At 38.0% G+C, this 13,266-nt stretch overlaps 1 protein-coding gene across 1 annotated transcript in view; it reads left to right on the top strand.

Moving 5' to 3' along the window:
• Positions 1-12,248, top strand: part of Slc16a10 (solute carrier family 16 member 10) — a 45,547-nt gene extending 33,299 nt beyond the window's left edge. The window contains exons 5-7 of the mRNA XM_010630499.3: positions 404-547; positions 9,933-10,161; positions 10,809-12,248. Of these exons, the coding sequence (XP_010628801.1) occupies positions 404-547; positions 9,933-10,161; positions 10,809-11,041 (606 nt within the window). The 3' untranslated portion in view covers positions 11,042-12,248. The remainder of the gene's footprint in view (positions 1-403; positions 548-9,932; positions 10,162-10,808) is intronic.
• The last annotated feature ends 1,018 nt before the right edge of the window (positions 12,249-13,266 follow it).

Here is a 13,266-nt window from a genome sequence, read left to right as displayed (position 1 = left end):
AAAAAAAAAAAAAATCTCACAAAAATTCATTTCTTATTATGCAAGCTGAATCATGTTAGATTTTCTTCACATGTTCTCATGAAAAATTCACATACAAATATTTTAATTTGGGAGGGGGCCAACACTGTAGAGAAACAAACATTTGATGCAAAGCCTCAAAATTTGGCAAGTTTCCTACCATAATTAATGTGATTTCTTTTCTGTTTGTTTGTTTTGTTTTTGTTTTTTTGTTTTTTGAGACAGGGTCTCACTCTGTGGTTGAGACTGATCTGGAACTCACCATGTAGCCCAGGCTGGTCTTGAACTCATAGCGATCCTCCTGCCTCAGCCTCCCGAGTGCTGGGATTACAGGCATGCACCACCACGCCCGGCTTAATGTGATTTCTTTTTATTTGGTCTACAGATGAAGCATGTGAATGAAACATTTCAAGAAGAAAAAAATAAAGAGGTGGTTCTTATGAGCATTGGTATCACTTCAGGAGTCGGACGGCTTCTCTTCGGCCGGATTGCAGATTATATGCCTGGTGTGAAGAAGGTTTATCTACAGGTGCTTTCTTACACGTTCCTTCTCCTCTTCTCCTACAAACTTTTTCTTATTGCCTGATGGCTCATTAATGTACTAATATGTTTACATTCTTCTATAAAAATGCAAAACACTTTCTATAACAATTTCTAAAGGCAGTTTCTCTAGAATAAAATCATTTATGAATTTGTGTTTAAAACATGAGAAATTGGCAGTCAGTCTTCTTTGTTTAATCAAAAATTCTACCAAACCAAAATGTTTTTGCCCATTGCTTTTTCCAAGAAGAATTCTTTATTTTTGGCATTGCTCTTACAGTCACATGCAGATGCAGTGCCCTTTGCTGTATCTTGAGAAATTTGAGTGTGCATATGTGACTTTTGGGCTTATTACAAATTGCCTGCTCGATGTTAGGTGTGATAAACAAACTGCTAATTCCAAGATCATTATTGACAGTTAACAGGTGTTTAAGTGACTTCATGTCAGACACTGCTAAATGCTGCAGAGTTAATTGAAAGGTAGTCTGTTGGTCCTCAGCTAGAAGCAAAAGGTCTCATGAGGAGACGGATAAAGCTGTGTTGCAGCACAATGGAATGATGCGTACGTTAGATGGGCACCCTGGGAATCACAAGTGAGGGTCTGAGTGAGCAGTATTAAAAGATTAAGTAGTAGTTAAAGGGCTAGGGATGTAGCTAAGTGGTAGAGCATTTGTCTAGCATGTTCAATCCCTAGCACCACAAATAAAAAATTCTTTAAAAATTCAAAAGGTAAGCAGTAGTTACATAGAAAGGTGCTCCAAGCAGAAGAAATCACAAGGGTAAGGAATTGGAGATGTACATAGTATGTATGTCTGGGAAAAAGAATGTTTCAGTGGAATAAAGGAATAAAGGAGGAGTAGTAGATGGATTGGCCGGGTGAAAGGCCATGTTGGGAATGTCCTTTATGTGCATAAAAAGGATCAAATTTATTCTATAATCTGTCAGAAACATTCAAGGATTTTAAGCAAGGGAATAATATGAGTTGTGTTTCATAGAAGTCAGTTGAAAGGATAGAATGGAATGGGGGGTAGGCAAAAGTTGAGTAGTCACAAAAGGTCACATATTGAGTTTATTTAAATGTCCAGAAATAGGCAGACCTGTAGAGACAGAGAAGGTGGGTTGGTGGTTGTCAGGGGCTGAGGGAAAATAGTAACTGCTACTGTATGTGGGGTTTCTTCTGGGGTAATGAAAATATTAGTGATAATGATTGTGCAACATTGTGAATATAATTTTAAACACTGAATGGTACACTTAAAATGGGTGAATCTTATAGTGTGGGAATTATATTTCAATATTAAAAAAGTGGAGGCGCAGAGACTAGCTGGAGACTACTGAGGTAGTCTACACATGAAGAACCAAGGCAGAGATACGAGGATCAAACAGGGTAAACTAGGGCTACAGAAAATGAGTGTTCAATGGAACCACTTAAGATGTGTGGCCCAGGTAATAGTGTAGATGGTTTTACAATTTTTTTTTTTTTTTTTTTTGTACCGTGGATCAAACTTATGTCCTTGTGCTAGTGAGGCAGGCTGTGGAACCACTGAGCTAAATTCCTGGCCTGTTTTGCTATTTTTAAGGGATCAATAATTCAGTATATCTCTGTAGGATGATCTCTCTCTCTCTCTCTCTCTCTCTCTCTCTCTCTTTCTCTCTTTCTCTCTCTCTTTTGTCATGTTAAATGTGTGGTGTTTGCAAAAAAGCCAGGTTGAGTTTGGAGCTAATGGGAAAGTTTGGATAAGAGACCTGTGAGACTTTGGCATTCATGGGCTGCATTGGGAGAACTGAGGACTAGGGACTTATTTGGTAGGAAAGATTGGGGAATAGAGTGTTTCTAGGGGCAGGAGTGGCCAGCAGTGTCTGTAGCTAGTGAGAAGGAGCCTGAAGGGTTTTCATTGGATTTAGCATCCAAGAAGCCATTAGTGAGGTGATTCAGTGGAGTGGCAGGTACAGAAGACTGATCACACTCGTGTGAATAAATGGGAAGATTGACACCTATATCCAAAGTTTGGCTGTTGGAGGAAGGTAAGAAGAGCCAAATGGAGGACTTGGGATTTGGGGATTAAGCATGTAGACTTAATGTTATAGATGAAAGGCAGGATTTAAGCAATTCCTTGAAAAAGAGGCAAAATTTTAGAACATTTATTATAGACAAGTAACTTCTACAAACCTACTAATAGTAATAACAACTGAGGTTTGTTGAGCAATTCACATGCCAGAGTATAAAATAAGCTCTACATGAGTTTTCTCATTAATCTTTGTTCTAACTTGTTACAGGAGTTACTACCCTTATTTCCACTTACAGATGTGAACACTGAGAAACAAAGAAGCTACCTTACGAGGTGTCTGTGTGTATGCTAGTCCAGGCAAATAATGAAAAGAAAAGACCTGGTCACATGGCTAGTAGGAAGTGTAGACAGCTGGAAGTGTAGGGATTTTTCTTGTGGTGGTGGAGGTGGTGCTACCACTACCAGTAGGGTTTGAACCCAGGGCCTCATATGTTTGGATGCTACTTTGTCAAATGTATATATTACTTTATTATGATCATCCCCCCTTTATCAGTACTCATTGTAGATATCCTTCTCATTCTTAAGGGAAAAGAGAGCCCTCTAGAGAATATTTGTTGTATTACAGACTTTTCTCCTCTAATTGTTCAAAAGATTGAGTGCCTCTTGTTCCTGGATGAGTTATATACCAGGTCACTGAATTCTTGGAGCAAGACTGAGAAAGGAGAAAGCTGGGTGTGTTTGGGACAGGACAGGGAGAGTGGCATGGAAGATGTTGAAAAACTAGGAGCCTTTCTAAAGCCAAGATGAGATTGTATGTTAAGGATAAGGGGCTTTTATTGAAGAATATTGGTTTGGTTTTACATTTTAATGTCAGTAGTTGCTTGAATGTCACTGTGTAGAAGATAGATTATAGGGAGGCAAGAATACAGAAGAGGAAGCACACTTAAATGACAAGTGGCCCAGATGAGGGATGATGGAAACCTGCTCAGTGGTAGTGATTTTTGCAGTACTGGCGATCAAACCTAAGGCTTTGTGCATGCTCAACAAATGCTCTAATGCTGAGCCACGTCAACTCCCTCTCCCTCTCCTTATCTCTTTCTCTCTTTTTGGTGGTGCTAGGGAGTAAACCCAGAGCCTTTGCACTCAACTACATGTCTACATGTCTAGCCCTTTTTCTTTTCTTTTGTTTTTTTTTTTTGAGCTGGTGTCTCTCTAAGGTACGAAATTGTCCAGGCTCAGCTCAAGTTTAAAATCCACATGTTTCAGTTTTTCTGAGTGCTGGAATTATAGGCATGTATTGCCATACCCTACAAATTTAATTTAATTTAATTTTGAAAAATGTACCAATAAACTCAATGAGGAAAAAAATAAAAAAATAATATTTTAATTTTGGGACAGGGTCTTGCTCAGTTGCTCAGGTTGGCCTCAAATTTGCAATCCTCCTGCCTCATCTTTCCAAGTACCTGGATTACAGATAATGTGGTATCACACCCAACTCCAAAACAATTTTTAAAATATTTTTCCTCTTACAGATGGGACAGAAAGGTCATTTGCAGGACATATTTTATTTATTTATTTTTTAAATTGAGTTTATTGGCACATTTTAGGCATACAGTACAGTTACATTCATTATTGGGATCTTGTACCTTTACATGACAGGTCTTGGTTCTCATTTTTTCCCCTTGTCCCTGCCCTCCTTTCACCTCCTTGGAGGGCACATTTTAAAACTTGACTATTTCAAGTAATTTATAAGAAAAATTCTAACTAATGCCATGTGTTTTCTGCAGTGATATAGCATTGAGTTAAGTCAGGATGTGGGTTAGATGCTTCATTTTGGATGAAATTGTCCACACATAGCTTCTTTAAGGCCTTATCCAATATCATTCATCCAAATTTAGAGCAGTGTTTGTTTGTGAAACCCAGTAGAATGTGCTGACACACAGGTGGGGTAACTTCATTTCAGACACTAGAGAAGGAGCAAGAAATTCTTATGGTTCGTTTTGTGGCTGATGAGGAGGCACCAATGGACTTTGACTTGTGAACATAGCTGCACGTGAGACAACACTGGACTCAATCTATGAGTTACCCCCCTCTCTCCCTTTTCTCCTGGCTTTTTTTCCCCTCAAGGTTTTTGATTCTTGCCTCACTTTTCTTTGCTGCAATGCACTTCAGGCTGCCTCTGTTCATTCCTCTTTCTCTCTTTCTCTCTTCCTCGACTCTCCCTCTCTCCCTCTTTCCCTCCCACCTTGCCCTTTTTGCTCAGCCTCAAGGGCTGGAATGCTCTTCCATTTACCTTCTTTCATTGCTGGTGGGTTTTCCCAGACACAATTTCTTCCTGCGTTTGTCTCTTACAGCCTAACCTCATGGAGCTGTAGGAGTTCCCTTCCTCTCCGTGCCCCTGAAGCCAGTTCTGAGTAGCAGCCAGACCTAGAACACCATTGACATAGATATACTTCATAGCCCTCCCGTATGGTCCAGTTTCAGGTCTCAGTCATACTGGGATTGCGAGGCCCCAGAGCAGAGGAGCACGGGCTCCGGAGTGAGACCCTATTCTACCAGCAGCTTATATTCAGAACCAGCAGAGGGGATGTGGTGAGATGCTTGGTAATAGTTTATGTAAAACACCAGAAGTTGGTTAATTAACCAAAGAAGTTGGTTAATGAATCCTTGCATTGACTGATCGATTTTGTGATTGATTGATGAAGATAGGGTGTCATCATTTAGTTCAGGCCAGTCTTGAATTTATTATGTAGCCCAAGCTGGATTTAAACTTGCCATTCTTTTGCCTCAGTTTCCTGAGTGCTGTTATTGCAGACCTGTGCCCTCACATGTGGCTCTACAATTTAGTATTATGTTAAATACAGTAGACAGATCCTGATTTGGAATAGTTCTCAAGAAAGGAGACCTTGTTACCCCAAATTAGAAGCCTTTTCTTATAGACAACAGACTGTTTAGAAACATATCTGATATTTTTTGCTTAAGAGTTCAAAATTTAAATTTCCATCAAAGTCCCATATTCCAAGTATTTCAACCTAATAATTCTAATGGCTGAGTGAAGTCCATTGCTTCTGGCACAAGAGATAACTGAATTGCATTATATGGAGTGATAATGGTCACAGAAAATCTTGCAAAGCTTCTGGAGTCCATCCTTTATTGGGAGAGGAAAGGCTGAGTGTGCACTGCCATCCTCTTACCACCTTCTTTAACCTTATAGGCCTGTCTTTCTAGTCACCATTAAATTACTACAGACTTACTTGTATCTTTAATGTTAGGTGTTTTAGAGGAGTGTTTGAAAGACTTGGTTGTAACTACGTATGAAAGAATTGAAAACTTGGGATTTAGGTCACTTCTGTTGTGTTGTATTTCTCTGTGACATGGAGATAAGTGTGGACATCATGCCCACACACAACCCCAAATGATCTATGTGGGTGTGTAGGAACAGTCCGGGAGGGACAGACCATACTGTCGGGGTTATTCCCGAGGAGGGAGAGAGCATGGGCTGTGGGTGGGAGTAGGGCAAAGGGAGCCTTTTCTACATACGTACATGCGTTTCTGTAAGATTTGAAGCTTGAAGAGAATATATTCATGAGTTACATTACATTTGTAATTTAGAAAAACTAGTGACTTCCATATCCATCTTCCTCTGTAAACTTCCCCTTCCAGCTCAGGTCAAGTGAACTAGTCACTGCTGCCTAATTGTGAACTTCATTGCATTTAACATTTTCCTAAATCTGTACTTTGGGATGAGAGTATAGATCTTACCTTATGTAAGCGATTTCTAAAGTAGTACCCAAATGCTTAACCACCCCCAGCCTGAACAAGGAAGGGCCTCACAGTCTCATCTAGACTCTGGCACCAGTGCCAGCTCCTCCTCCTGGCAGAAACTGAAGTACTCATGTGCCCACGTGGAGAAAGGCCAGCAGACTCCTTCTGAAGCAGTTTGGAAGTACTGTGGCCTGCAGAAGCAACAGCCGCCTGAACATTTCCCTCTCTTACAGGACAGGCAGGACTGTGGTGCTGGCCACTTTCTGCCCTAGTGCCTAGCCTGAGGCTCTGAAAGTATGGAAACTTGTTATTGAATAAACATATTAGGAACAACACTTGAATCTGACTGTCCTCAGTTTTGAGTCTTTCTCCAAAAATGCTTTCTGCTTATTCAGGTGTAACTCATTTTCCCTTTTGAGCTACATTTAGATTCCTGAGGGAAATGTAAACTGACATTTCTTCAAGAATTCTCTCTTTGTAATAGAAATGGGAAATGTATGAGAAAAAAGTTGTTACATATATTAATCAACTTAAGGAGGGCTCATTCTTTCAGAGCAGTGGTGAATACCTATGTATACCTGTGGTATACATACCACAGCCAGCTCTTTGTATCATTGAAAGCTCTAAAGACTCACCATCACTGTTCCTAGAGCTTGTGATATTATGATATGAAATATTTCCTTACATGGTGTTTTATTTATTTATTTGTTTATTTTTGGTACTGGGGATCAAACTCAGGACCTTGTGCTTGCGAGGCAAGCACAGTGCCACTGAGCTAAATCTCCTAGCCCTTCCCTTGGAAGGTTTTAAGAAAACAAAAGCAGTGTAAACATCTAAACTGTCACCATCTTGTTAAATGTCAGTGCCAGAGCCTAGAAGAGAATTACAGGCCTCTGAATCCCTTATTTAAACCTAACCTGAGCTGCTGTGCTAGGGGGGTAGTTCTTATATGTAATGCTAAATTTATGCCTCTTTGAAACTAGGTTCCAGTATCTACAGGTCAATATTTGATTTATAAATCAATATTTATTTTGTGAAGTGATAAGGAAGTATGAGCCTCCTATATGGACAGCTTATTAAACCTGGGCATGGTTCCCTTGTGGCCCAGGTGTCCCTATGTATAAGAAAGAGGTGTTCAATCCTCACCTGCAGGTGTGTTCTTACCAACGTGGCTACATGTTGGGTAGTAACACCTGCTAGGAAAGAGCATCATTTCCCACCACTATAGCTACAAATAAAGTAAACAGACCAGTTAGTTTTTAAGGAATAAATTTCTATAAACTCAATTCTTTTTTTTTTTTTTTTTTGGTGCTGGGGATCAAAGCCCTTGTGCTTGCGAGGCAGGCAGTGGAACCGCTGAGCTAAATCCCCAGCCCCCTAAACTCAATTCTTAAGTGACAAGTTAATCATTGTCAAAAAATTTTAAAGATGATATAAATTAATATAGTTTAAATTGAGAAAAGATAAAGAATTAAGAAATAATATGTCCTAAATATATTTGAAACTCTCAAGTGAATGATTTTTTACAAAACTGACCAGAGAACAAAATGTTGAAGAAGCCAAAATGGATAGGCAAATTAGGAAAGCTACCAAAAGTAAAGTGGCTGAATATCATGATCCATAAATTCTGCCATGAAAACATTTATTGCGAAGCAAAATGGTCTCTGGGCCAAGCTCTGTATACTAGGGTTTCAACGTGACCAAGTATAAAGTTCCACAGAACTGTTTCTGTTATCTTGAAAGGAACACAGTAGGGACAGTAGGAAAAGAATACGAAACACATTAAAAGAAAAAAATATACATGATTTTTTCTTAAATTTAACACAGCATAATTACAGTAGTACGGCTGGAAATGCTTGATCTGTGACTTTCCCAAATAAATCTATTGATCCTTGCTCTATGGTATTCTAAAATTTTATTTTAGATTCTTTGGAGTTTTATTATGGATATGTTTCTAGGACTTTCCATGTTTATCTCCTTTTAATTTTGTAGTAAAAGTGTATGTATAGTTAAGAATATTGGAATTTGTCTAGTTAATTTTTTCCATAAATATAACTCCTTAAGTTTTTACCTGCTTGTTAATTTCAACTCACTTTCTATTTTTTTTGTCCTTAGATCTCTTTGTTTCAATGAATAGAAGCATCTTAAATTTTTCTGCTTGCTTAAGATCATAGGAGTTTAAAACCTGGTCACCATTTTTGGAGTCCTTGTTCCCCCAGCTTTCTAGGCTATAAGCTCAGTAATCACCGCTGCTAAGAAATTGCTTTCACAGAAGTTAGGTTGGAGAGGAGGATATTTTATTAGAAAATAAAAAACAGAATAATGAAATCTTATTCTTTGGAAATGCTAGTGTGATGTGCCAGGCTTTATTTTTTAAGTAGCCAACTTAGGCTCTTAAACTAATCATAATTTTACTGTAATGCTATATTTTAGTAAGAATACACTCAGCTGTATAATGCAGTATCAAAAGAGAATTGACCTAGTCTGTTGCATATTTTTTAAGAGCATGTATCATGGTATCTGTATAACTTAAATAAATTCCTTGTGTGTCTTCAGTGTTCTCAGGCTGTGAGGAGCTGCTGCGGTGCACGCAGCCAAGCTTGGTGTTCCACAGTGGGTCCTAGGGAAAGCAGAAGCAAAGCAGTGATCCAGATAGCTGTTTTATCTGGCCTCTTCCCTTTTCTCCAGCCCCAGTGTCAGTTCTGCCTGCTCCCTGTCACTACCTACCTGGACCATAGACTCCAGGCTGGCTCCATCCTGTGCACTTTGGGCATATTAGTTAACTTCTCCCAGCTTCAGTATCTTCATCTGTAAAATGGAGGTAACATTATGATGGTATTCACCACATACAGTTTTTATAGGAATTGCCAGTCATATAATACAAGTGATTAGAATAAGGCCTGGAACTTAGTAAAAATTACATAAATTACAATTGCTCTCATATGCATATACATTTAAGAACACCTGATGCTTTTAAAAACTTTTCTTCTTCCAGTTAGTGAACAAAAAGGCAACTATGGCAATATCTAGAGCATTTCATCTTTACTTATATTTACTTAAATGTGTGTTTCTCCATAACCCAAGTGGAGGAACCAGGTCTTATTCACTGTTGAAATTTCTAGCACATAGCATAGTGCCCTCCAACCAATAGGTAAAATTAGGTATTCGAGTCTATTAACTACTCTTAACATTAAGATTAAAATTGTCAGTGGCTCAAAATAAATATTCTGGATCTTATCTCTGGTGTGATTAAATATGTCTATAACATTTGCCAATAAAATGTAATAGTTTTAAAGATTTTTAAAAAATGAAGTGTTTAATGAATGAATTTGAGCCGATTGACTACTGAACAGGTGCAAATAAACCTGACATCTAATCCAAAGACTTTTACAGACTACCTCAAAGAGTCTGCAAGCTGGGAAGGAAAGTAAGTATATAAGTAATTGTTTTCTTTGACCTTTAATGGAAATATAAAGAAAATAAAAGGGAAATTTCAAAGTAGTTGGTTATATGTATAAAATTAAGGGGAAGGAGGATATAAGTAGACATTACTTAGAAGTCACTTTTCCTGAAGCAGAGTTGACATGTGGTCATCTGTCCTAGGTACTATCGTTTTTCTTCATTGGTCTGATGTCCATGATGATACCCCTGTGCAGGGTCTTTGGGGCCCTCATTGCTGTCTGTCTCATCATGGGACTCTTTGATGGATGCTTCATTTCTATCATGGCCCCCATTGCCTTTGCATTAGTTGGGGCCCAGGATGTTTCCCAAGCAATTGGATTTCTCCTTGGACTCATGTCTATACCCATGACTGTTGGCCCACCAGTGGCAGGTAAATATGATGATTCTCTAGTAGTTACATTAATTGTAAACATTTTTTATTTCATGTAAAACATGATCATAATGTTGAATGAAATAAGCCCAGATACAGAAAAATGTTGCACATTTTCCCTACTATGTGGAATCTATAAAAGAAGACAAGAAAATAGAAGGGGAACTGTTATTAGATTTAAAAAAAAAAAAGGGATGAAGGGGAAGGGAAAGGAGTGTTAGGGTGGGTAATAGGGGCATGAATGTGATCAAAATACATTATACACATGAAAGCCCCCAAATGTAAACTAAGGGGAAGGATGGGTCATGGAGAATGAAGAGGGGGATGATTAAAGTATGTTATGTGCAGGTACAAATCTGCCAAAATGAAACCCATTCTTCTTTATAGCTGGTATGCACTAATAAAGGTGGGAAAGAAGGGCCGGGGATTTAGCTCAGTGGTTCTGCCGCCTGCCTGTTAAGCACAAGGACCCGTGTTCGATCTCCAGTACCCCCAAAAAAAATAAAAAGTGGGAAAGAAAAGTCTAATTCTGTGATGTCTGAACCAGTCCTGTGGAGGTGAGGTTAAGAGTGTGGCCATAGGTGACTGATATGAGGCCCTAACAGGCACACTTGTTCTCTCTTGGTGACAGCTTTTTCTCTTCCCAGGGTTGCTTCGTGACAAGCTTGGTTCCTATAACGTGGCATTCTACCTCGCCGGAGTCCCTCCCCTTATTGGTGGTGCTGTACTTTGTTTTATCCCATGGATTCATAGTAAGAAGCAGAGGGAGATCCAGAAAACCACTGGTGGAGAAAAGATGGAGAACATGTTGGGGAATCAGAACTTTCTGCTGTCAAGTTCATCTGGAATCTTCAAGAAAGAATCGGATTCTGTTATTTAATGTCTTATATACCTCTACCAGACTTGACTTACTTTTGAATATTAAGCAAGTTTTCCTTTTATATGAATTGCAAATTTTCTATTTTTTAATCGTATCCTTGGAATAGCACAATGATTGGGAAATAGAACTTTTATTCCTACAAGAACTGTTTTCTCCCACCAAGTAGCTATGTGATATTTCCAGGAGTCTGAGGGAAGAGACTCTGTTACAGAAAAACATATCTGAAAATCAAATATTTGAAGCTATCTCAGTAAACGCTAACTTTGGAAACTGTGAATGCTATTCAGCTTGTTAAATATTTTAAAATACCTCAGGCTATATTGAATGAGTTGCAGTTTGGTTAAAACTGGAAATATTTTATTTGTCTCATGTAGTATCTTGAGTTCTGGTACCTCTCTTTTAAATTCTTCTACTCTTTGGAAACATATCGAAAAATTTAAGCCTGTATGCTAGGTAACAACAGATCCACCTAAACTATAGGACTATGTGAAAATTATTTTCCTGCTGCTCAATAAGCTATGAAATTAAGGTATTCTAACTTGTTTCAGTGTCAGGGGTCCTTCTGGGAGCAGACACTAACAGTGTATTTAGAACTAATGTGTGAGCTGGGGAAGATCATCTTCATGAGGGCAGAGCAGTTTTCTTCCATTTACATTTGTTCTCTTTGGGTTTCCAGTTTTTTGCTCAAGCACCCAAAACATCTCAAATTTTTAATTTTGTTTAAACAATAAAATACATCAGAATGCATGAAAGCTATTCTGGAAATTAACTCAGAATATTTCTGACTTCTGGATTTATTAATACTGGTACTTAAAATCTTATTAAACATGTTATCAAATAGGAGTTATGGGCCCAAATTAGAGGGAGAGGCAAAACTCTTTATTTGTGAAGAAAATAGCATTTTGATATAAACAATTGCTTAAATTGGTTAATGAAATAATAGGTCTTAAAAAGTTAAAAGTGTACTTATAAAGATACATAATTCTTATATTTCTAAAGTTTTCTAGCAAAACTTTGCATTCATGCATTGCTTAATGACAGGGATATTTTGGGAAATACATCACTAGGTCATACAATCTTAAGGGACAACTGTCATATGCAGTCTGCCATCGACTGAGGTGTCATTGTATGACATATGACTGTCCTAGAGCAGTGATGGTGAACCTATGGCATGTGTGCTGCAGTGGGCTGTTTGTATTATTGAAGCACTGAAATGTTTGCCATCACTGTCCTAGTATGTTCCCCATTACAGTTTTTGTTATTTTTTTCTATTTATCTTCACACTATTATAAGAAAATTGTAATTTTTAGGATTTAAAATTAAAATCAAAGTCATGCCATAACCCATTACTCCTTTATAAAAAGCAGGAACAATTTTCTGTATCTTTAAGATTATACTTTTTACTTGAGACTTTAAAAATTTAATAATATAGAAAGTATATTTAAATCCTTGGTAGAGAACATTAGGTCATCATTGAACGTACCTTGTTCACCTGAAAAGAAAGCTGTCTTAAAGCACCTCCAGGATGCATCTGTTTCTAGATTATCTATAAGGTAAGAATGTTGGTTGTATTATCTCAGTACTTCTATCTTATCTTGTGGTTACAAGGCAGAGTCCTTCCATTCTTTGTCTGGTAAAGAAGGGGACTACCTGGATAGTACATGGATTTGTAATTGTTGTTTTGGGAGGTGGTCTGGGCCGGTGGGAAGTGAGGCTGTTAAGCAGAGATTGGAAGTTCAGTGACTTTCAGTGTTCAGCTTTCTCATCTGCCACCTTGAAAGTTCATTGTATAAATACTAAGTGTGGAATTTATTTTAGTAGGATTTTAGTGACGGGGATTTTGATCATGAGTACATTCAGCAGTTTAGTCTGCCATACTCACAGTTGCATCATACTACTTACTTCTAATAGTTTCATATGCAGGAATCTTTGGTAATTTGTTTGCTGAAGGTTCTGTTGCAGAAAACAAACAAAAAACCCCTACATTTTGACCATACTGCCCTTTCATGTTATTTTAAGTTTTAGAAAAGGATTTAGACATAATAATTTAATATATAGCACTGTCAAGTCCTCCACTTAATCACCTCCAGTTGTCTAAACCATTACTTCCTTAGTGTTATCAGTGCTTCTGAAAAGTTCAGAAAAATAAGACCAGTCATCAAACTTATCATTATAAGTTGTTAATTTTTAAACAGTTTTAGCAAAGATTTCTAAAGATACTCCCC

Source organism: Fukomys damarensis, unplaced genomic scaffold, assembly GCF_012274545.1.
Source record: "Fukomys damarensis isolate Sample0158 unplaced genomic scaffold, DMR_v1.0_HiC HiC_scaffold_14, whole genome shotgun sequence".
Taxonomy (NCBI): Eukaryota; Metazoa; Chordata; class Mammalia; order Rodentia; family Bathyergidae; genus Fukomys; species Fukomys damarensis.
The sequence above is the reverse complement of the archived record's forward strand: the minus strand, read 5'-3'. Positions and strand labels throughout refer to the sequence as shown.